Source organism: Linepithema humile, chromosome 1, assembly GCF_040581485.1.
Source record: "Linepithema humile isolate Giens D197 chromosome 1, Lhum_UNIL_v1.0, whole genome shotgun sequence".
Taxonomy (NCBI): Eukaryota; Metazoa; Arthropoda; class Insecta; order Hymenoptera; family Formicidae; genus Linepithema; species Linepithema humile.
Genome location: NC_090128.1, coordinates 23,719,148 through 23,744,571, shown reverse-complemented (window position 1 = coordinate 23,744,571; position 25,424 = coordinate 23,719,148). Strand labels below are relative to the sequence as shown.

The 25,424-nt window shown below is 39.2% G+C and overlaps 2 protein-coding genes across 11 annotated transcripts in view; both read right to left on the bottom strand.

Annotated features, from left to right (window-relative positions):
- Positions 1-9,726, bottom strand: part of Ca-alpha1D (Ca[2+]-channel protein alpha[[1]] subunit D) — a 69,707-nt gene extending 59,981 nt beyond the window's left edge. For 4 of the 5 annotated variants that reach the window (XM_067353139.1, XM_067353145.1, XM_067353142.1 and 1 more), the window contains exon 1: positions 8,149-9,726. The gene's annotated coding sequence lies outside the window, so the exon portion shown is untranslated. The remainder of the gene's footprint in view (positions 1-8,148) is intronic. The other variant, XM_067353151.1, reaches the window with a different exon arrangement.
- Positions 9,727-15,218: 5,492 nt separating this feature from the next.
- On the bottom strand, positions 15,219-25,389 carry Hmt4-20 (Histone methyltransferase 4-20). 6 transcript variants are annotated; one of them, XM_067353259.1, is made up of 9 exons: positions 24,185-24,737; positions 23,319-23,549; positions 23,067-23,232; positions 22,762-22,932; positions 22,521-22,649; positions 22,256-22,445; positions 21,781-22,189; positions 19,760-21,547; positions 15,219-19,559 (listed from the first exon to the last, which is right to left on the bottom strand). In XM_067353259.1, the coding sequence occupies exons 2-9, from the start codon at positions 23,528-23,530 to the stop codon at positions 19,151-19,153; spliced, it is 3,474 nt and encodes a 1,157-aa protein (XP_067209360.1). In that variant the 5' UTR covers positions 23,531-23,549; positions 24,185-24,737; the 3' UTR covers positions 15,219-19,150. The 6 variants fall into 6 exon arrangements, with proteins under 6 accessions (XP_067209360.1, XP_012223320.1, XP_012223321.1 ...); XM_012367897.2 differs by lacking the exon at positions 24,185-24,737 and adding an exon at positions 24,744-25,389 and having other exon boundaries at positions 21,781-22,445; XM_012367898.2 differs by having other exon boundaries at positions 21,781-22,445.
- Positions 25,390-25,424: the final 35 nt, after the last annotated feature.

Sequence of the window (25,424 nt, the reverse complement as noted above, 5' to 3'; positions counted from 1 at the left end):
AGAATAAAAGTAAATTTGGAGGAATAAAGAAAGTTATTTTGTATGTTTTAGCAAGTTACACTTTTTGTAACGGGTATCAGTCCTTCGTAGGCGTCGACCTACTTTGCACTAAATGTCTCTCTACATCAAGAAATAAAGTTTCATTATATCATATTTCGAATGGGAATTATGGTTTCCATAATCAAAGCAATTTCTAAGATAACTTACAAATTGCGTGGAGTTTGAAAACATCGTGAGGAAAAAGCAGGAAAAACTTCATTACAAAATGTATTAAGGCTCCTTCGTATCAATTTTCTCAAAGAACTCATTCTGCCTTCCCTATAGGCAGAAAATTGTCATTTCATCAATTTACGGTTGACACACGGAAATATTTACATTTTTCCTAATAAGGTTCCTTAATAAGATCCTTTGGTTTCTTTTCCTTCTTGGACAATTTTTATTTCTTATTTGATCGACAGAGAATTTTATATAACATAACATTCGCGTAATGAAGTTTCCTTTGGCCTTTTCAAATCTCACAAAATAAAATTTCAAATCCTACAATTTTAGAATTCGCAAATTATCTTCCAACTTAAATTGCTTTAACTTGAACATTCATCAAAATTCAAATTTTTGTGTGCCAAATTTAACGTGCGAATTATTATTAGTAATCTACATATTAATAACGTTAATAACGTAGATTACATACATAATTGTGGATTAATATTATAACTACATAAATATCGATCTAGCAAAATTTATTTCTGATCAAATGTGAAATTGACCTCATTTTATCAAATTTATTACACTTAAACTCTTTAGTATAATTTTTTAACTTCTCATATTAAATAGTTCGTCATAATAGAAAGTCTGAAATAATGTGAAACTTTCGTTAACGTAAGAAATTTAACTTTTTCTAAAATAGAAATTAATCAATTTATATATGTATATGTATTATACAATTCAGAATTGCATTACTATTATGCAACTTTAAATTGCATTACCATTATGCAATCTTAAATTGCATTGCAGATAAAATGGCAGAATCTTTTTCACTTTGATCGCCTTTTTGGACTTCCTGCAAAATTAATCACTACATATTCTCTTTTTTGAATTCCATTATCGCCCATCGGCGATTCCCCGGAATAGAGTCGCTTCTTCAAAGCAGCGAAAGCTTCCTTCCGCTAAAACCGATCGATATCTCCGAGGTGAAATGTCTTGAGACAGCAGATCGTGCTGACAGAAAAGGAAATACTATTTCCTATTCGATTAGCTAGTCGCGGCGGCAGCCGCGGCGGCAAATAAAAGACACGCAGCATCCGTAATCGAGACTTTTGTCATGAAATTTGGCTCTGGCATTGGAACTTGTTTCACGACGGAAAGCAATAAAAAACAATGGGAAATATACAAACGTGACAAACAATCCTATAAATTCTCTTTGCACGTAATTCCAATCTTCAATCAAATCGTAAAATTGGATACTTTTCTAGAGATTAAGCTTATTGTAATATTTGACGTTTTAAAAATTTTTAAGTTAATTTTTTAATTGAAAAAACTTCGAAGAATGACATTTTATTATCAAACATTTAAAAAGATCATAGTGGTTATATATATTAATTTCTGAAAAAGCAAGAAAAAGATACAAGAGAATAATATTGTGATAGCGAGAAAGAAAAAAAACAGGTGGTTAATAAGAAAGCCAGGAAGGAAGAGGAAAAGAGACAGTCGACATAAGGGGAGACAGCTCATTTATCTAATAGTTGTTCAATATCGATGATACGTAGTGCCGAAAGAAAAGCTTAGGTATATTTTTGTTTTTATCTCAATCAGATTTGGAAATTATCAGCATTTGATTTGGCTTTAAAGTTCGAAATCAATTTAATATCTAGTTACCGTACCGCTCATGGCTCCACTGGCATTTTAGAAATACAATGGTGCGAGAATTTGAATGAAAGCTTTTTGAATAAAAGCAAATCTAAACTGAACAGGTATATTAGAAACATCTGTTTATCGTTCTTTCTTTCTTGGATTCTCCGCGTATTATCGTGTTTAACATCCGATATTCGATAAAGAGAAGCCTCAGTATATGTTGTATAGCAGAAATTGCAGATGCCAATAATACAGATAAATTTTCACACGTAACTTTTGCAAATCACGTGCATATATTATAAATAGCGACGGGACGAACTTTGCGACAACAAATATATCAGTTTCTGACTTCGTAGCGCAATGGTAAACTAAAGATGAATGGCTTGGTAAGATGCGTCAACTCTAAGGGAGACAGAAATTTATAATCTCTGTATTATAAATTTAATTGCTGCGCGGAATTTCCTGAAGTCTTAGTCATACAGCAACATTCGAAGGGCTCGAAGGTAATTCTACCTTAATATTGCGGATCAGGCTTTCGCGTTCGGGGATTATGTTAAACGTCGCATCCGCACGGATATTATATTTTCCGAGACTTTGCTTCTCTCGAACACGAAGTTAAGATACTTAATCGCGTAGTTAGCCAAACCATTATAAAAAATTTCTTAATTAAATTCCTTTAAATCACGTTTCTAGTTTAGCTTAAACGCACGCCGTCTCGGTTACTACCGTGTAATATAGTATATATAAGAGAACAATCTTTTATACTATGTAGTCTCTGCCACCGAGCCTCGCGTGGCGAATCGGTCGTTAATCTTGCGTGCTATTTTTTTTTCTCACAATTTAATTCAATTAAAGTCTAACAATGATTTACCATGTGGACTTAGTAAAAGCAACATTTTTGATCAACTTTCCGCGAAAATAAAAAAACATCTTGACTAAAACAGCAAAAACAGCAATTTTAAATTTATAAAATATTAAATGGGAACACAATGTTAAATTAGATGTAGAATTTTCTAGATGTTGAACTTTCTCGCACATTTTTTCACAACATAACACATGTTTTTTAATCTATAATAAAATCTGTTAGATTAAAAATTAAAAAGGTTTTTACGGCACTTATAATGTCGACACGGTCGACTTGGTCGACGGTTGCCATGATTAATTCGTCAAAAACCCAGGGATGGACGGATTGTGAAAATTCTATCGTGTCTAGTTTACGTACACCGCCGTATGAAAATATTGCGCCTTTTTATTACGCGAACGGTCACGAACGTTACGTTAGCACTTTTTTAGCGATTCCTATTGTCAGCCGTGACGATAAATTCCCATTATTCTTGAAAAAGCTTCTCCCAACTCGGCTGCGCGCCGCGCAGACACATTTACGCAACGAGTTTTCGCGCAAGCGGTAAATCTGCATTTTTTGCGTAACGAAAAATTGATGCCTTTCTCTTTCTCTCTCTCTCTCTCTCTCTCTCTCTCTCTCTCTCTCTCTCTCTCCTTCTCTCTTTCTCTCTCTATAGCGAATGACGAATCTGTTTTTCGTATACTTTTACACGACTTAAAATATGCTAATATCTTTTTGTTTTATTAATCTTAGTTTATTATTCGTAATAAGATTCTTTGGCGAATTCAAAGAGTTTTTCTATCGATGTTCTACTCGTCGCGAATTTATTCGCGCAGCGTGCGATCTTGTTTCGCGTAGGATAGTGCTGTCCGGCACGGAGAAATATAAAAATCGCGAAAATCATTTCGCTGCTGTAACAATGTTATGCATGCAAGAACGCGCTTGCAATGCGATCTACATGCATAACGTGTGCGCTCTGCTGACGCTGTATACAGTCCGATTTCCGAGGTCAACAGATCGCTATCGCGAATGTGTTATTGCGAATTTTTTTCTGTATGCTGTAACGTGACACTAACGATTTGTTATGATTGTATTCGATCAATTAAACGGCGAAGCTAATTACACGCAAACAACAAATAAAGATAACATCATAAAAATGGCATTAATTTGTTGCAATAGTGGATACAATTTTGCTCTTAAATTACAGAAAATTTAGAGCAACGTCATTTGTAGCTAACATCGTCGCATGCAGGTAATGATTATGCAAATTTATTCTTCTGAGACAAACAAACAGAGAACAGAGAGGAAAGGTAACCGAGTTTTCTCCCATGTACACATAATTTGTTGTTGCATGGTTTTCTTCCTCGGAGAGTAAAAATTTTTAAAGCAACTGAAAATTGAACAATCGAAATTTTCGACTGAATTAGCGAAACGATGCGGATGACACGACAATCCAGCCTCGATCCCCGAAATGGCTCAGTTGATTGACCTCGAAGCTAAATTTGCCTAACGATCGCAACTAAACAGGCGCGTACCTAGTTACTAGACTATCAGACATATTTTGACTCGCAATTATTAAATGGATCTAAATATATGTACATAGTGCGAGTGTAGCTTGCGAAAATCTGTATTAAGTAGCTCAACAAAACAGCTTTAAAAGCCGTTCATTTTCCTTCGCTAATAAGATTTCTTTCCTTAAGTGAATTCTTCAAGATAATTAGATTTATAACAGTTTTTTTTCTTCGGAGATCTATATTTATTAAGTACACCCCTAATTTATAAAAAATCTCTTAAGATTCTAAAAGTTAAAATTTTCTTAAAATTCGCCTAAGTTGTGTGTCCGCCTATTTAAAGGCGATTGAATCCACAACTACGAAGTTTACGTGCCAAGAAATTTGCAGCTAACGTCGTCGCTGTTTTTGCAATGTAATGATTATGCGAGCTCATTCTCGTGAGGGAAACAGAAAGAGAAAGAGAGTGGGAAAGGCGACCGAGTTTTCTTCTTTGTACCCGTTTTGCTGCATCGCTAATCGGAAAGCGGATGCAGCTACATTGGCAGAACAGAGTTTAACCGATGAATCAAAACGTAGTTTGTGTGGCGGGTAAATGTATCGTGCGAGGCTCGCTGAGTATGTAAAGAAGCTGGCATCGCACATAGTCGAACAAACTGCATATTGATAGCGCGCGTACCTCTCTCCCGGCGACACGTGTCGGCAGCGCATAGCGGAGTCGAGTAAATGTATCTGTCATTAAAGCGCAAAATAAGCACTACCATCATCGACCAACTCGTCACGAATTGGCTGAAGAGACGCCTCGCTTTTCTTTTCAATTAGCGCAAGAAGCTCGAAAGAATCGGATATCGCAAATTAACTTTGCAACGTGACATGATTCATCGCGATGTAGTGATGCAATTTTTGCGGGCCAAAAGAAACAAAAATAGAATCTAACCGGGTCAGACGAACATTTTTCAATCTTTTTTAAAAATGTGCATTATAATTTATAAATATATTTACTTATATTTAATACCGCGCTAATATCTCAAATGTTCTAAGCCAAAGAATTTTTTCAATTAATAACTTTTATATATAACTAATATTTTTCATGATCAAAAAAAGCTGTTGAAATATTATCTGCGCATAGATTATACACACTAAAGACAGATATCTTTCAGAAATTTAATTTTTTTATACTATTTTTTAAATTTAATATATCTCGATATAGGTATATTATAAATACATGGGTATAAAAAAAGATAATATATTACATTGTCATTATATAAATTTTATGAGAATTTTTTATGAGTGTAAACACTTTTAAAATGTGAGGAATGCAATATAACCCGCGGAATCTCATATGCATTTATGAGATACGTCTGTCTATCGCCATCTATCGCTACTGAGAGGCTGAGTAGAAAAACATGGAATTCTGTCAGACTTTACTAGACTCAAACTACTGAATTTGATTTAAAGATTAGATTTAATAAAATTTACCAATTTGTTTTGAGGCCACATCCTTGCAAAAGAAGGGCTTCGGGCCGACCCTTTCTCGAACTTAATGAAATTTATTAATCTATGTCGATGCGTTACGCTGAGAAACCGCGCGATGCAAGGTCGCTTTAGCTGAATGCGCTTGCGAGCGTTCTCAATGATAGAAAGCTCCTTATCCTTTTTAATGGTTATTAAACAGTACCACAACAATGCATTTATTCTCTTTGAAGTTGTTGCGACGCGGACAGCTTATTGTATCCCGATATTGCTTTATTACGCAGTCCTTGTGGCTTAATACAAGAACTACAATACGAATGGCTTTCATACAAAAGATACTGAACGACAACATGAATTATTTAATGCTGAAGGTATTTTCGTAATTTCAATTTTCGCGAAACAGAAACCAGGCTCGAAATGTGAAAAGTTCATGATATTTCAGGAATTTTATGCTTTAATAATATTTGAAGTTTCTAAAAAATTTATATAATATTAATTAAATGCCGTTTGTATTTTTTAATAAGTATAATTAATTTTATATCAATTATGTATTATTAAATGTTGAGAATTTATTTTTTCTGTCTAATAATATCCATCTTTTAATATCTTATTTTTACATTTTAAATTTAATGATTAATTCGTTAAGCAAATTAAAGTTTACTGCACTATAAATTATTCTTAACGCACAAGACATATCGTATCCCTGGAGAGAAAAACTTGAAGTGTGCTTCACAATCTTTGTAGAACTTGGCTTCTCTTATTTAATAGTCCGTGTAATTTAATATGACACGATCTCGCAATTTTTAATTAGAACATGTGTACTTAATTTTTTATAACTAGGTTTATATGTCACATAAAACTCGCGATAACGAGAGCATCGAAAACTAATAACGACGAATGTCGATGTCGATATCGTTTGTTTCATTTCAAATGTCGACGTTATCGCTGTTCGCTCTATCATTAATTAAGATTCTGACTTCAATTAAACACGCGTAACCAAGATTGTAATCGTCTCGCTGGCGCCAGTGAGTGTGAAGCTCAACGGAATGTTCGACAGAATCTAGTTAAAAAGCGTATCTCGATGTAAATTCTGCGGTACGGTCGACGTAAACGTTTACCGTAAAACCGGCGCGCAAAACTTCGTAACGAGGCCGTCGTCGTTCTCTCTCAGTGTTGTTGGAACTTTTAGGGTGCTTTTTTTCCCCGCGCTGTTTATGAAACGACCATGTGTTGGTTTAAACATCTGCTGCCTGCAAACTAATCTAGTCGCGAAGCATGCTCAAACACGTTTTTATATACGCCATTTAGTAGTCTTCGCTAATAATCTGTCGGTTGGTTAATGATCGCGTGAATCGTGAACAAGGTATTTTAGCCATTACGCATATTATTTTAGTACAATATGACTTTTAGTACATTTGTAATTATCTTTTAAAATTTATAAATTTATTATTTATTAATATACCTTTTTAATATGGAATATGCTAGAGTTAAAAAATTAATGTTAGTAATTTATCGAACAAATTTGAACATAAATTTGATGAACTATTGTCACGACATGCTTTACATATGAAAGTATTCCATGCGATGTGAACGCATATATTTTTATGAATATTTTCACAAAATATGTAGCGAAAGAATATTATAAATGCTACAAATGATAAAAATAATTTTTTTTAATTATAATTTATAAATTCTCTCTTCATATTATTCTTGGCCTAATTTATATCTTTGCATTATTGATTAACGTTCGATAAATATTTAGCATATTAAACGAGATTCGTTTACCAAGACAGAAGAGCCGATGTTGAAACATGAAGATCATCGACTTATTTTATGTAAAGACTTGCCCGCCAAGTTAAACGACCTCGCAGAATGTTGAACGCGAGGACGCGATATAGTCGTCTTACATAATCTCACCGATTCCCTTTGAACGTTTCAAGAATCAAACGAATATAATCAATAAATTAAACAGACTCTCATACCTGTAAAAAAACACCGAAAGACAGAACGATCAACATTACTTCTCACTTTTGACCAACAGCGATTGAGCAAACACCGTTGACGACGCGACACTGATTCATCTCAGATTTTTCCCTAAACCCAGCAATATCCTCGCTCTCACAAAAAGACGAGAATCGATCCCCTTGAAATCACGTCAGGCGCATCCCTCAAAGAATTTCGCTCAAACACGCTCATTTCAACCGCGATTCTCGCGGATCTCGCGATCGAACGATCATCACGCTTCCTAGATCTTCACACATTTCCTCGGACTATCCAAACGACACGCGATACCGCAATCGAGAAGACGACATTTCAGGAGAATTCCGACGATCGATTCCACGAGGATCGCTTCCCTCGATTTTTGGCGCCACAAAAATTACTTTCGTCGATCCTCGGCGCCGAGAGGACAGACTGCCGGCCTCTCCGTCGGCGACCCACCGAAAAGGGGAAAAGAAGAGGGAGACCACTTACCACATATCTTCCTCAGTGGCGGAGCACGACGGATTGCGTTGCGTATCACGTGAGTCGCCGGGCGTATCCGCTCGTCATATCCGCGCGTTCACGCACTCTCGCGCGCGCGGCCTCGCGAGATCGCTGACTGCTGCCGCTGCCGCTGTCGTGGGAGATTTGCCCTTTCCTTCCTCCTCCTCTTCTTCCTCTTCCTGGTTCTCCCGGTTGCGCCGGTCTCGGGCCCTGCTCCACTCCCGAGGGTTACGCAGGGCGCAACGCACCCTCTCCTCTGAAAGAGCGCCTTCCCGCTCCCCTGCGCGCGGCGCCACGCGTGTGTGTATCCCAACACCTCCCTCGTGCCGCTGTATCGCGGCCGCTTGCTTCTTCCTGGACGAACACAGCACGAGAGAGCACCCACTATACTACGAGACCACCACCACCAGGCACCACCGGCACACAACTACGACGGGAAGACGTGGGGAAAACCGAGCGCGGGCGCACCACCGTCACACGTTCCGCCACCACTCCTTTTCGCTTCTTCTGTCTAGCTCTCCCTCACCTTCTCTCTTTCCCTCCGGGCACCTCTTTCCGTTCCTCTTCTCGCGCGTCCTATCTCCGTCTCTCTATCTCCTTCGTCTATCTCGGTCTCCCGCGTTCTCCCTCGCGGCACGGTCTCTCACTCGCCTCGTGTAAACTTATAAATAGATATCTAGGTGCGTTCTATTATATTTATATATACGCGCTCTCTTGCACACGCACATCGGCGTGAGTGCGCGACACCACTCTCTCGCGTACGACGAGACCGATCCCGCGTGCGTAGCCTGCGTGCGTTTACGCGCTTCCGTATATATACATATACGGCGTCCCCGTACAAACACGCACCCTGTCTCAGCGTATCAGACTCCCCCGCGCGCGAAGAGATTTTCGGCGGCGGGATTCCCGCCTGTCCGGCGCGCTCGACTACTTCCGGCACGTCGAGAGGAAGAGCGGAAAGTTATTTGTGCAACGAAGGCGAAGGCAACGTCGAAGAGGCGGCGTCTACATCGTCGAGTCGGATCAATTCCGATTTCCTTCCCTTCCTTTAGCCCTCGCGCTTCTCGTCCTCGTGACCACGACGACGACGACGACGACGACGACGACGACGACGACAACAACGACGACGACAACGGCGACGGGAAGATCCTCTCTTTCGCCCTCGCGAGTCTTGTTTTCTCCGCGATCCGAGCTCTCCTCACCCTCCCACCTCGCGCTGCCCTCCTCGACCTCGCCTCCCTTCGCGGCTCACGGCGAGCAACCCCCGATGTCACTGCACCGCTCTCTGTCTCGCTCGGGCACCCGCACGGCCAGTGCTCCCTTTTCCTATATATACGCGCATTCCACCGTGTTGGGGTCTCGTCCCGCGTACACGCTTCTCTTTTGGTAGCGCGCGCCGGAAGAGTCTTAAACCCGATCCGAGCGACTTTCGGTTAGGGGACTACGTCGTCCGACGGAAGCAGACAAGTGGAGAACCTGTTTTCCGCGAGCACGACGCACAAGGCTGGACGGCAACGGCGACGGCGACACGGCACACGACGGCACACGCTTCACACTCGGACGATATGCCGCCGGCTCGACGCCAGCGACGCCTGGCGTCGCGACGCCCCACCCCCGCTCCCATCCGAAGCGAGACGCCGCGAGACGACGCGAATGCGTGTGAGCGTAATAGCGAGGGGATGACGAGGGGTGGCTAGCGGTGAACGCGTTTACCAATGCCCGAGTCGCGGCAGGCAGATTTAAAGCGGGGCGGGAGGGGCGAGGAGGGCAGGAGGGGGAAAGGAATGAGAAAAATCTCTATTTACTTACCTAATTTGTAAAGAAAATATTTAGGGAACGAAAGAAGATTTGTAAATGCAATATATATCTTTTCTTTTATTTCCTTACTATTTGTATTTGTGATATATGTTTTTTATATTATTCGAGTCAGACAAGCTGTAAACTTTATAAGGAAGAACACTAGTAGCGCGTGACGTTCATAGTCAGACAGGAGTTACACTAATTAAATTTAATAAACTCGCTGCACAATTAATGTAGGAATTCGTTTTACTCTCTCGTCTATATATTTTAGATTTTTGCGACACACCTATTAAATAATTTATAAAATTGATTATTAATTATACGAATATAAATATTTTTTTGTTCAGTATACTATTGCCTTGTCTTTACTACTTGCGCTTAGTTTTATCCACGAATTCGAAGTTTTTTGAACGTGATAATTCGTGTCTCGAAAAGAAATCGAACTTGAAAATCTCAATTACAATTTTCCTCTGGATATTTTAAAATCCTTCTGTGCACACACGGAGTTTGAACTACATGGGAGGGTGGTAAGATAGGGAGAAATAAGCGAGATACGTATGTACACGAGTCGATGGACGCGCGTAAGGAAAACATTTCCTCGACGGAACACACTACGATGGTCCGCAGAAAAATTTATTTTTGACCCATTTCAACCGACCCACTTTCGTGAACGTGCGCGCCGCGCGAAGGGGACGCCACGTTGAGTTTACTTTCTGAGGGTCGCGGGGCACAGAAGCGGATGATTTAGCAGAGAGAGTGCTTCGCTCTTTGTCGCGCGCAGCATCCTCTGATATCCCCTAGTCCTTTGCAACCAAACACGATTTATATCGCGTAGTTCTCTTCGAGATGAAAGTAAGATTAATGTAAATTGGTGCGTTATGTCGATAGAGCGAATTAACGAACATCAAATTTATACATACATCGCTTTTTCATACGTGATTATTATGATATATAACGTAAGGTTTTCGATTTTTTTTCTTATTTATGTAGAAAAGTACAAGAATAAAGCGAAATTTTATTTGTCACATGATTCTGTGCGACGTAAACACTTTTGTTGCGCAAAATGTAGAAAATGTGACCATTGTTTTATACAATGGTTGATATAAAGTGTAGCGAAAGCATGCTAGGTTTCGTTGCAATAAAAGAATAAAATTCAAACAAGATAACAGTTTGCATTTTTTGCACGTTTTAGGTTGTTCCGGTCCGACCCATTTTAAGAATAAATTCGGTTTGGAGTTACACGGGAGCAGAATTTATTTGCCAAGTAGGGGATCGAAGATCAGATAAGTTTACCGCTTTGTTCACATCTCGCGCACCAATGCTCTGTGTCTAATCTTTTTACGCCCTAAAAATTTACACTTATACGGGCGTTAAGTAAAAATTGTTTGAAGAATAAAATGGCGTTGGATAACATGTTAAATGTGATATATTTATGCGAAATATGGTATCGACATTTTGAAATTAGAAATCAGAAATATGAAGAAGTGCAAATTTTTTAAAAATAATAATACTCAAGTGTTAAAAATTTTAATAATTTATGATAAAATAATAACGTAACAATCGAAAAACTATAATATATGAAAAACAAGGTTAAACTAAAGTTGCATCGATAATAATAATAATGCTGAAATATATTATGCATTCAAAAAGCACTTTGCTTGCGGCAGTTCTAAAAGATACACCAGTAGTATATATGAATCATGGTGTCAGACACAATGCAGGAACTGAACTCGAGCAAACGTTCGCGAATAAAATTTTATCATAATTGCTCGTAAAGGAGCCATTACGCCTCAGGGAAATTAGAATAAAACGTCGTCGGAAAAATGTCGCGTAACATTACCGTCGTGTTATATTATCGCGTACGTTACCGTGTGTACGAAGGGATGCGTATTTTTATAGGATGTACGATCGATCACGAAATTACGCCGTGAGAAGTATTAGTTCACGGCCGTAAATCCTCAGTTCTGTTGTGCACCATGTTTCTCCCGGCATTATGTAAAGCTGCTGAGACAGAAATATTACGTCGAAAAGCATTGACAGCGCGATGGTCACGCGGCAAAATAAGAACTACCAGGCAACTAATAGCCGCACAATATGAAGAATCTCTGGAGAAACTTGACAAACGAATATTGAGAATTAATATTCAATTGAGAAATAAATATTCAGTAAAGATTAAAATAAAAGTGCATATTAATTGCAATTTTATTTAAGAAATATAAAATATCGTCGCCAATGACGAAGAGAAATATTTATTCAACAATAGGTCGATTAAAAGCTGGGCTAGCAATAATTTTGAAACAATTTTCAGTATCTCTTAAAATCACACTTACACGTAAATATAAACATCTATCGATACAAGAGAATTGATAGATCTTTGCTACCGAGCATTTTCGGCGGCGATATTTTATCTTAATTAGCTATTAATTTATCCTGAAAAGATTCCGAAGAAGAACGATATTTCAACGGTGAATAGCGCGGTTATTCCCAGCGTCGGACATAATCCCACTGAGAATTTGTAAATCGTTCTAGTAACCGCTCCGCTATCCGGCAGTTACCGCGGTCCGGTAGTGTGCGGTCGAACTCCGCACCTTCCCTAAATATATGATCTTCTGACAGATAACGTCCCTGACTGCTGAACACCGTCCGTAGAGAACTGCGGAAAGACCTTCTTGCGCGCGTCGTCTATGTGCGACGCGGTATACTTGCGCTACATAATGGAATCATGTAGGTCACACTCGGCACACTGCGAGATATGTGTCAATGCAGCAGCATTCGCATGCTGACCGTCACGCAATAATAAGCGTACATGCCGGCGATTTAATATTATCCGACAACGATGTTACTCGCTCATCCGAGCCTCTTTTTTCCACGATAATTGAGTTCTCATAATTTTCCTTTACTTCTGTAAACCGTGGTTCTTCAAACGACGATTTAAAAAGAGGCAATAAGAACCAGAAGCGCGGATACAGAGACCATTAGTAGTATCAGTATTTAATGATACAATCTCTCTACATTTTTATATATCGATTAATAATAGTTAACAGTCCTCACATTCCGATAACTGTGCATTTTCCATTTTTATTGCGTTCTTTATCATTGATTTTCATTTTGACTTGCGACATAAGAAATGAACGATTGGGAAAAATATTTCATTACGTTCAAATTATTCTTCGTCAGTTTACACGATTGCTTTTGATCAATTAATTTTTATTGTAATACATTGTAATTCATTGTAATTTTCATTGTAATACATAAATGAGAAGAGAAAAAATTACCATTTAAGCAAACTCGAACTAATTACTCGTGAAAAAATTGAAACGATTATTTTTCCTGTTTGGAACAAAAATTTGCATTACAATACCATTTCTTAAACCAGCTATCTCCTTAAAAAAGGACATTGCTAGTTTAAGAAATTCTTGAATTGCGAAACTTAAAGTAGATAAACTCAGGCGATAAAAGATAAGCCCGAGCTTGAAAAACTTAAATAGACGAGTGCGGAATGCGATACTACTTTCTTCTCGGAAGATTACTTGCGCCCAACCAAGCGATGAAATTAGATAATTATACAAATGCATTTTATGCATCAGCGTTCGGGTTGACGTTTCTTGGAAAGCGTTCCCGACGTGCTTGCGACGTTACACACGCGACCGTTATTTGCAAGGCAATGCGTGTTCCCATTTGATTCGCAAAAGAGATCGATTCGTAAGTTGCGTTAAAATTCCGCTCCGTAGCATTTGTGCTAGCAGGATACACGCGCGGAACGTACATACGGGGATATTTTCTATCTGATCAGCAGTCAATTCCTGCGAACATTCTGTCGACTCTGCTATGCGCGCATTGTGCAATAATGGAGCGAAAGTTGGTCGAATGTATCGGCTTTCCGGAAAATTGTGTGAACGTGTATTTTAGTAGATGACGGTACAATGTTGGTGTTCTCTTAAGTAAACATTATTTATTATTTCTAGCCGCGTCCAGTAATAAAACACGACGATAAAATGAGGTAAACATCGTGTAAGTGGCGTCAAACTTATCGATGACTCGGTTGATCGAATCTAATTTTGAGTAAAATTATTGTTAGAACATTTGTAAAAGAAATATAAATATATATATTTATAATATTATATATCGTAACAATATATATTTTAATAAAATCAGAGGTCTAGATAAAAATTTAGCATACACAGGGGACAAATGGCTAGAAACAATTATGTGTGGTAATCCTAGCATAATTATTATACAGTGGTTTTTCAACTTATTTCTATTCGTTGTAAAATGTGTGGAAATTATTTTATTACAGCACAAGCATACCGAGAATACACAAAGTTTAATAAAAATGTTCTATATTTTTAATTAATTCTTAGAATCCACTGAAATTCTACGACATTATATTTCAGATTGTGACAAAAAATTCATTATTTTACAAAAAAATGTTGAGTTCCACTAAAAGCTCTATATAAAAAATGAGAACTTGTGCGAATCTATCAGCGCAGGTAATGCAATTTCAATCATCTTTGTAATAAAATATCGCAATAAATGTAAATTCTTTCGGTAATTATCCTTATTAAAAAACAATTTTTATTGTTTTCCCTCGTAGCATATGCCTCACAGCTATTTAAAAATGCATTCCGATGGCGAGCGTAAATTTTTTTGCACGCACGAAAACGAGTCTCCTCTATAATTAACGCGTCGAACCTTATTCTATTCTTAACGCTATTCCACCGAAGAAAAGATAAAGCTGAGGGGTTTACCGAGGGCCTGTTTTATTTATATAATCTACTGCGTTCAACTATATTTATATGTATGCCGGGAAAGCCGTCGACTTGAACTCATCACGAATGAATAGACTGGAAGACACTCGAGATACGCAATTCGCAAAAATCGAATTTGTATAAGATATATATACGAGACGTTTGAAAAAGAATAAGAAAATCATTGTCGCGAAATTACTTTTAAAATAAGGAGAAACGTATTGATCTTTTTTGTAGCCTCGTATTTAAAATTTAAACAATTTTTAAATATTAAGGCCAATTTCTGATATCGAAAATTGATTGTTTAATTAAGTAGAAATAAGTTTCTCACAATTAATTTTAATTTAACTAGTTTTTAAAGCTTCTCGTTATTGCATAATTCTTCCCATGCATTTGCATAAAAGAATTGCACTACTTTCAGTCAGTCAGGAATAAATATAGCTGGTTCTTTTTACTCCTTTCGATCGTTATTCGGAAAACTGGGGGCAGAAGGAATTTATGACGTGGAAATTACGTTTATGCGACTCATTTATTATGATTCCTTAATTCGTAGAAAATAATAATGACAATGTACATTTCTATATATCTTCCGCTCAACAAAGAAATAGTAATATATAATTACAATGTACGCGCCGCGCGCGAGTCTTCTACGAGAAAAAAAAAGAAATTCATCCCTTTCCTTCTTCGCCGGGCGGCTCCGTCGGGAGGACAAGCAAATATCGTCCTTCTCGTCGCAACGTCGTACACGAAATTCACCTATAACAATTGATCGTTTAGTGTCTCGCGCGGGGGGTGTGATTACGACGATTTTTTCTTACACACTCTCACGAACGATTAATCGAAATGTAACATCATTCTCCTAATGGCAGTGAGACAAAAATTCTGCCGATAACAAAGAGGGAAAAATATTGCGCGACAGGCTAAAAAAAAATGAGGAGCGCCTTTTCGCGCTTCGAACAATTTCCTTCTTATGTATCCCAGATATCGCTTTCTTTTCACCATTCCATTCTAATAAAGCGCTTCGAAAGACGACGATCGCACAGCGATTCATTATACAATCACTCGTTAGCATACAGATCGCAAAAAGAAAATATGTGAAGAGGAAAGATGGTCGAGTGATGGTCTTCCTTCGCTCGCACGTTTATTCGTACGGAATATCTTGAAATAGGCCGCTACGATCATGTAACGTTGACGGAGGATTTTACGTTTTTATACATTAATGTGATTACGCGGTAAATTGTGCCGAGCGAACAGTGCTCGTGTAATTGGATCAAAATACGTTGCGCTTATCAAACAATTATATATGTTTATAAATGGTACCAATATTACGTATTCTCAACACCTTCATTCTCCTGAATTATTTTGAAATCCTAAAAATAGTATCTTATTCTACGATTAATTAACATGATAAAAATTGAATTCATACGATACAAATGGTTTATTTCTTCAAAGAAGTTTTAATTGAGAAGTTTTAATCAAGATTTATATATAAGGCTGCATATACATATATTTCTTTCCATTCGTTATCAAATTGATGAAATTTGATTCTTAATTACATTCAATCACTTGCTAATTATTAATTAGCTGGTTACATTTCTCGCATTAGTAATATCATTATTAATTGTTGTTAATACTGCTCACTTCAAAATATCTTCCATCTAGCTTTTCTTTCTAGTTTAAACAGAGATAAGTAATTAGCTAACAGATAATTATAAAGCTGTCAAAAATTAAAGCTGTCAATGCAATCGATCTCATAAATATTTCCACTTAACAAAACATCTTAGTAAAAAAAAAAAAGCTTAGCGAAAAAAAACGAATATATACTTTTCCGAAAATTTAGTTTCTTAAGATTTACTTTTTCAATATATTATATAAGAAAAATAATATTTACATTTTTCTTTGTATATATAGTTTTCTCTAAAGAGTTAAGTTGTTTGAAAATTTAGCGAAATTGTGAATAAGAGTTGGGACAAATTTATATAACTAATATTAACATTTGCCATACAGAAAAATCATAGATAAGCCATTGATCTATCGATATCGATATGCAACGAACATTACGCGAACAATATAGATATACACATGTCCTATATCAAAAAAGTAAGATTTTTAATTAATTACAATAAATAATTAGTGTGCAAACAATCTTCTAACTTTGCGTGCCTAGTATTGCATTTTGACTGCTTCTTCCCCTAAAAAAAAAACAAAAAACCCGTGTACACTATTTTACTCTCACTTGCAGTATTACATTTTATCATTATACATAATATAAAATTGTATCTTGCGATTCTTTGTTCATTTGTATATGAAACAAGAAATTTTTTTTTTTATTTCTTGTGGTAGCTAAAAGACAATCGACGTTAGACGATGTGTAACGGCCCATTTGTTAAAGTCAGAATTTTAAGTAAATCTTGTACAATGAACAAACATCACGTGCGTATTTCACGCAACTTTTATCTCATCCGAAATTCCTTTCAAACTTGTGCGATATCACATTTGAGATTTTGAAATTTTCGATGATTTCTACAATAACTGATCCCTCTTAACGATATGAGAAAAAAATACTACATTGGAAACGAAGTAATATCGTTTAACAATTTTATTAAATTCATAGAAATCAGTCTTGATTAAATTAGCATTGAAAGAGATATATAAATTTCCTTGCTTAAAAAGCAGTATTACTTCCTTTCCAACTTGATAAAAACAAGATTTATTCTACAATTTTTTTTCGATATTGGATTAGCAATATCCGATAGTTTATATAATTATAGAACAAAACTGCACTGCAATCTAATATCGAAAAAATTTCGAATGCCATGAATTTCACTAAAAATGTGTTCCTTCTACACCTCTCATGTATCATTCTCGTTGGCAAAAAAAAAGCAATGCAATGAACAGATGAATCATGGTGTTTCCATATACATAAAAAACCTATTTCTTCCCACATGGGGTTTCGTCTACTATGTGAACATTTGAATTTTATTGGCGTGTTTAATATATATGACGAAAATCAAGATATCGAGTGAAATCCTCTCTCTTATAATACTTCGTTACTACTGTGTCGGTTGTATTCCGTATACAATGGTATATGCAATGTGACATCAGCCTGCGACGTATCGAGTCGCATCGAAAGACATTGTAATACACCGAAATACAGAATACGGTAATAAACTCCTTATCGTATATTATATATATATATATATATATGTATATATATATAAGCAATATTTACAAGGTTCTCCTCATGATATTTTTAATTCTTCGTTCGAGAATAGCGATTATAATATAGCGCTAACTAATATTTAGCTAGATTAATCAGTTTATTATTATACATAGTATAGGTATAGGGATCCTCTTCCTTCGTCCTTCTTCATTCCGGAATATCAGACGGAAAGCAGCAAGTAATAGATTTTTTCCTTCGAAAACGATTCCAATGAGGTTTAAGTCGTAGAATTTCGTTCGACTATACTCATCTTGCGAAGTATGAGATCGATACAATTTCTTGCATATAGTAGTTCGCCAGGAAATGGCTAATCGAAGGAAAAGAATGCGGAAAAAGAAAAAGAAGGCTTCTTTGGAGATCGTACACGATCCGATCATTTCCTACTTCATTAAAGATAGAAAATTTCGAAAAATATGCCGAATCCGTTCGATTCGAATCGATTAAATGAATAAGTAGAATTTTTAATACACTAGAGCTTTCACAAACGATTAATCTCTTCTATAGAGCTGTACGACGATTGAATAAATATTCACATTTTTCTCATTCGAATGCCGCATTTAACTCTATACGGGAAAAACTTGTACATGCAACCTAAAAATTCTTCCATCTACGCTTTTTTCCGCTTAGACATCTCGATAGGCCCTCAGAGATTCGTTGTTACAAGAATAAGATATACATTACTAGAAGATTTAAATAATGAAGACTACAAGAGAGATAGAAGGAGAGAAAGGTGAAAGAGATGAATGAGAATGAGAGAGAGAGAAAGAGAGAGAGAGGAAGGAAATGTGGTAATGCTAATTCTAATTCTAACCAAGTCTAGAGAAAAGTATCTTCAAGTTCGATATCGCTGTCACGTGTCGTAGGACGAGGAGGCCTATAATTTCCTAGATTATTCTTTTTAACCTTTAGAGGACCGCCAGACATTGTAAATGTCTCGAAATAAGCTATACATTAAACATATATTGAATTGTTTGGAAAGTTGTGTAGATTTTCCAATTTTATTTTCACAGAAAAAAAATCTTGAAAAAAAATCAATTCAATATCGTTCTCTGTGGCGAAATTTTTATCGTTTAAAAACATCCTTGCCGCCCTCTAAAGATTAATTATATTTAAAAAGATAGTCTGTCGTAATGAAAAATTGATATTAACACGCGCATCATGACGGGAATGGAGGGAGGGGATGTCGAAGGAGGTCTGGAAAAACGAGGAATTATAGCTGTTAAGAGTGCGTTAGATCGATAGTGCGTGTCTCGTTGCCGAGAATCAAGCGTAATCTCTTCATGGGCGGCGGTGGCGGATCGAGGTTCAGCTCGCGCGATTTCTTATGCCGTCTCTCGCGATCTCTACTCTTGTGCTTCTTCCGGCGTTTGCGCCTCTCCAAGCCTTCGACGCGCAGCACCTCGTACTCCGGCTCGTAACTGTCTTCGCTCAGTCCGCTTGTGCCGGATTCGGCAATGTCCTCGAGCACCGGCGACCGCTTCATGCGCAGCGTCAGCTTCAATCGGCCGGTCCTCTCCGGCGTGACGGGGCAAACGCGACAATCGCTCGAATTGCTCGTTTGCCATTGGCACTCGGATGGGGTCGAGCTGGACTTTCGTGTGCTGCCACTATTATCATAGGCTGTTAATCTGAAACAAAATTCTTCTGATTTAGCGATCTAATTTTCGAGCAAAATTTTATTTCACAAATTTTAGAAATGATAAATCTGTTATACTTGCTCATGTTTCTCTCGAATAATGGAAATAAAATTTGGATGCAGTAAAAAACATAGCAATGTAGAGAAAACAAGTAAAGAAAAAAATATGTGATGCGTTCGTTATATATTTACCTTTGCAAACTCTCGTCACAGTTCTCTGCCGATTGAACACCGCTACTGGAGTCCGTGCTGTGTTCGTTCTGAGTCCCCGGATCGGCCGGAGGCCACGGTTCCTCCCGAATCAGTACCGGTGGCTCGGCTTTATTGTACTCGTCATTGCACTGCATTTCCTGCACCGGCGACGCAGTAACGGACGACGACGCGTTACGAGATTCGTGCTTGCCGCGTCTTATTATGGACAGTATGCCAATGTCCTCCAAGTTGCTCTCCTTCTCGTTAAACTCATAGATATCGCCCTGGATGCCCGAATCGTCGTCGGCCTCTCCTATATCGGCCGTCGCCGATCTCTGCCGGTCTCTCCTCTGACTTCTGGTCGATTTATTTTTACTCTTTCCCGTTTTATGACTCTTCGTACCCCCGCTGTCATTCTCATCGCCCTCCGTCAATATCCCGTATTTGGACTTGGATTTACCGCTCGAAAGTCTCTTCTGCGACTTGCGAGACGACTTCGAAGACGCATCCAGTGCATGATCTTTCCGTCTGGACGATTTCTTCATCAACGCGTGATCGTGACCGTCTTCTACATTTCTATGGCCGGTTAAATCGCTATTGTAATTCGCAGTCTGTATATTATGAAAGTTCGCCACACCACTTTCCTCGGTAACGTCTACTCTGGAGTCCATCTCCATCGCGTGTAACGCGGAAACTTCAGATTTGGCGTCGAACCTGACGTTTGCGACAAACGTATCACTTTTCATCACGACGCTCTCCTCCTCTTCTTCCCGATGCGCAACCATGCTATTATGCCACTCTAGAACATCCTCGGTACTAATTTTTGTCTCTACTACTCCTTCGGAGTTTAAATCACAATATTCGACACTGTCCAGGCGATTTGTCGTCGCATCGGCCGCAATCGAATTCTCGCAGCCTTCACTCTCCACTTCTTTCTCCTCGTCATACTTTTCCATCGTCATTACATTTGCCGAGTTTATGTCGCAATATTCGTCGTCCGACCGAGAGCTCGTCTCGTGCGAGGCGTCATCCTCTCGGTAATCAGCCTGCCGCAAATCTTTCTTCTCTTCGATCAGCGAGGGCGAATCGTCGTCCTCAAACTCGCCAGACGAGTCCTCGTCTGGCTCTTTGCGATCATCTCGCTCGTCCATCGACGTGAAACGTTTGCCGTTAGACTTGGAACGTTTGTTAACACAATTCGCCTGCTCGACCGTATCGCAGGGATCATTCTCGTTTTCCTTATTTCGCATGGGCGACGAAGAATGATGATAGTCTCTCGATCGACAAATGTCCTTGGAAATCGATTCTGCGGTATGTAAGCGTTGTATGTGGACTTGAGATGTGGAACTTAATCGGATTGAATCACAGGCATTTGTACTATAATGTCCTTTTTTGTAATTGGAAGAATTAACGTTATCTACTGCTTTAAGTTCGACTTCCGCGGTGAGATCCGGTATTCCCCGTTCCTCTTCCGCCGAATCACCATTATTGTTCGACTCGCTGATATCGTCCACTTCCATCAACCGCAGCGGACAGCTGTTTTCCATCGAGGACTCTTCCGTCACAGCAGGCCGTTGCGATCCACAAAAACCGCGATTCACCTGCGACGCCAGCGACGAATGATGCTTCTGCAATCGCGAGTACAGGCTTTCTTCGTGCACCGGCACTCTGTCGGAATCCTCTTTTCGATGACTGATATCCATCATTTCCGTGTCCTTTACGATAGGACAAGGTGACGCGGATTTCACACCGATCTTTCCTTTCTTTGATTCCGTTCTCTTGTAAAGCCTGAAAAAATTGAACATTAAATTAAGATTAAGCATAACAGCAAAACATTTAATAGTCGGAAGACAAGCTGGAGTCGCCAGAGCATTTTTGACAAAATTAATCAAAAATATTCTTTAGAAGTGTACAAAAATTTATAAACGGATTATTAAAATTACGGATTTTACAGAATAAGTTTTTACAATGTTTAGTGCGCTCCTCAATTAATCACAACACAAAGGAGTTGAATAACCTACCTAGATGATCTGAGCGACTGAGTATTCTTGATGGTGCCTCCGTCGCCGATATTGCCGTCGAATTTACACATCTGCTTATTCCGCAAATTTCTAGTGACGGAGGTGGTGATCGCGGAGGGATGCGGTCGTGTCTGCAACACGTTCTCGCCATTATTGATCGCCGGCTGCTGCTGATTGATATCCGAGAAGCGGCAACCCTGGGCGATCAGTAGCTCGGCGTCGTACTTGGTGAGCCCTTTGCGACGCAGCTCCTTCATGCTAAGAGATTGCGGCGCAACCGCTGCGTTTCCGACGAGAACTGCGTTCCGCTCGGTGAGAGCAGTGTCGGCTTGCTGCTTGTTTCTGTTCAACGGCTGCTGTCGATGTTTTGTTCGATTGATTCGATTATCCGTTTCCCTCAAACGATATCCTAAAAAATAATTAACGATAAATCTTGACTCATAATTTGTTGCTCCAAATTTCGCGTTTGAAATACCAGATGACATTTCCTCGCCCGGCTTTTGACTCGCAAATGCGCCAGTTCCTCGCCTTTCACAAGTTTCACACTCGCAGTAACAATTCCCATCACCAAAGAAATCCTCTCCGTAGAAGCATGTGATTTCTTCGCCTACTTCGATGTCGCGTAACACTTTGACACATGCTGTGTCTCTTCCCGTCGCCACAAACTGTATTGCGAAATTAATATTCTCACGTTTAATAAATAACTCATTTTGATCGTCGCATTCAACATTAATACCGACCTTGCAATTCGCTCTACAGTCATGATTTATATATGCAGCAGGTCCTAACCACAATTGGGCGCAGTTCTTTCGACAACTAAACATCACAGAGAAGTCATTTTTCCCAGGATGCAATAACGCAGCTTCTTCCTAAAAGGATATATAATATTAAATAAAAATAAGGAAAACTGTGTGATAAAAATTAAACGAAAGGAAGACGAACATTCTTCCAATATTTTTTTTGTATAACACTCAAGCACACCTTTTCACTAAGCTCCGCTATGCAACCGACGAGGCAGGAAATTTTCTCGTGTTTCATCCATTTTCGGGTGGCACATATCTTAGCACCCTTTTGTCCCTCCAAACTGTATCTGTAGCATGGTTCTATCGCAAATCCAGAATCCTTATCGAAAACTCGCAAGTATCGTTTGATCTGTGAAATAAAATAAATTATTAAACACAATATCTAAAAATTTGTATAATAAGGTCTTCGTAACTAACCTAAGTAAGCAAGTTAATTAAATTAAGACAGCAAACAAGTTAAATATACATATATTTATAACTTACGTGATTTTCCAAATTGATTTGTTGTTGTTTAGATTTAGTATGGGGAAGCCGCGCGCCCCAATCTCCACCCATCAATTTTTTGTATGCTTTTTCATAATTTTGAGTTTGAATAAATTCACAGATAATTTTTCGCAGTTCATCCTTATTTGCCTTTAACGGTCTGTATCTATTGAGTAAAATAAAATAAAAACAATTTTGCAGATACAAGTTGTAACTACGTAAATTGATTGATTCGAATAGCTTTAATAATACCTAATATTCATTTTATGTGTAGTAAAGCCTAGGTAAGGATCTAATACGAGGGACGTGGCCAAGTCGTCATTGTCGGAGAGTTCTTTGGGTGTCATTCCACATCCTCCACCACTGTTTGGTTGCATCTTTGTGCTAACCGTGCCACCCAACCTTCGCTCCTGCTTTCTTACTGCAGTTGCTGAGGCCTGAATCGACAAGCAGTCCACCACCATTCTGTGACACTGACTTTCACTGAAAATGTAAAAAAGAAAAAATATTGTAAAAAAACAACTTGTTTCACCATTAATAAATTATTAATTTCTTTGAATGATATATAGGTTAAAATATGAGAGGTTAATGTACTCTAATTGCAGTAACAGAACAATACATTCTATTGAAATATCGGGTTGGATGATACATATTGTATTACTATTGTTCCACTTAACGTCCTCGAGTAATTAAATTGCAAAAATATTATACTTCTCATTATACTCAATTATGAATCAAGTCTGTTAAAAATTTTTTCAAATCAACGTAATGAACAAAGCACATGATTTAAATGTTATTGAATATTGAACATGTAGTGTTGTTTAATTCTTAATTGAAGGTTCTGTCTAATAAAAAGAAAGATTTTCAAGATTTTTGTGCAAATATTATTCCATAAAGAAGTGTTACACTGCTTGATAATATCGCGAGCTTCTTCCAATATAACCTCAGCTGTGACTGAAGTGTCAAACATTACAGCAGAACTGCTCTGTTGGAAAAAATTTCACTGAATCTTAAGCACACATGTTCAATTATCTCCGCAACGTTATTACATTCCATGTTTCCTTCAAGAATATTCCCGAATGAAATAATTGCACAAGCGAGCTCTCGCACTACCGAACCTGCACCTGAGGACGAACCAAACCCATCGAACGAGCCACTTGTCAAAGGAAAGAGAGACGATCGCGCTGCGTGCGAGATCTATTCACCGAGTTCATCGGTGCACGCCGTCTCTCGAACGATCCCGTGGGACGCGACGAGCAGCGTCGCTCCGCAATCGGAGCGTTGCCGAGAGCCTGTCTCCCTCGAAAGTCAGCGCCACGGAAAGGACGAGTCTCGTCAGATCTCGTTGTATCGACCGGAACACGGTCGCCGCGGCGGCCTATAGGCGCGCGTCGACATAACGGTCCTCTCTCGCTACAGAGGACAACTCGGCGTCTCGTCGTCGCTGTTCCGAGCGTTCTGAGGGCGACGACGACGAACGCGTACGCGAACGGCCCTCCCTAATGGCGGGGGAGGGGGGGACGAAGAGGTAGGTAGGCAGGCAGGCAGGCAGGCAGGCAGACAGACAGGCAGGCGATGCGCGATGTTTCAATGAGTGGTGGACACAGGTTTCCGTCGCAGGGTGCCGCCGGCGTCGCCTCCTCGACGGGGACGCCGACGCGAGGCGTTGTTACTTACCGCGATGATGCTCTCCCGAGAACGGACCTCTCGCATTTTGCGGTCGGTCGGAGCTTCTAAAACCTAGAACAGCACAGCAACGTGCCACTCGTGTCGCGGCGGAGACGCGTTCGCGGTAGCTATCATGGCAGGTGCATCCGATTGGGAAAAATCACGGCGAAAGACACGGCGCGAGTGCGATGCGACGCGACTCCACAACGCACACTTTCCCCTCGCTTAGCCTGCGTGCGTACGCTACGTGCAGTAATCCCGTACGTGCCTTCTCACGATTCGGCGACGACGAACGGCGACGGAGCCGTCGGCCCGCGTCCCCGGGCGCCGCGCTCTCGGTCTCGCTTCCGCTTCCTCGTGCGACGAGACGAACGGGACGGAGTGAGAACCGACGACGACGGATAGTCGGAATATCAGTCTCGACCGCGGGGCGAATTCATGTTTTGGTATGTCGCACAACGTCGTCGCGCACGTCCTGTCTTAGGCATATGTCTCTCGCCAGAACGGGCGCTGACTTCCGGCTTAGTGATTTTCGCGTCGCGACGCCCGCTACGTCGCGCTCATCGTCACTTGACATTAAGACGATATTTAAAAATTCGAATACATATATGTAATTAAGACAATTCAATGATAATTCCGCGGCCGCGGAATCGTTCGCATCGCGCAGTCTAGTAGAGACAGATTTTTTTC

Bases quoted from the DNA above. Each gene is read 5' to 3' on its own strand.
- Hmt4-20 (XM_012367897.2), bottom strand. From the start codon at position 23,530: ATGGTGGTGGACTGCTTGTCGATTCAGGCCTCAGCAACTGCAGTAAGA. The intron at 22,650-22,761 runs GTGTGCTTGAGT...ATATCCTTTTAG, and splicing joins TAGCGGAGCTTAGTGAAAAG to GAAGAAGCTGCGTTATTGCA. The intron at 21,548-21,780 runs GTAGGTTATTCA...CAATTTTTTCAG, and splicing joins CAGTCGCTCAGATCATCTAG to GCTTTACAAGAGAACGGAAT.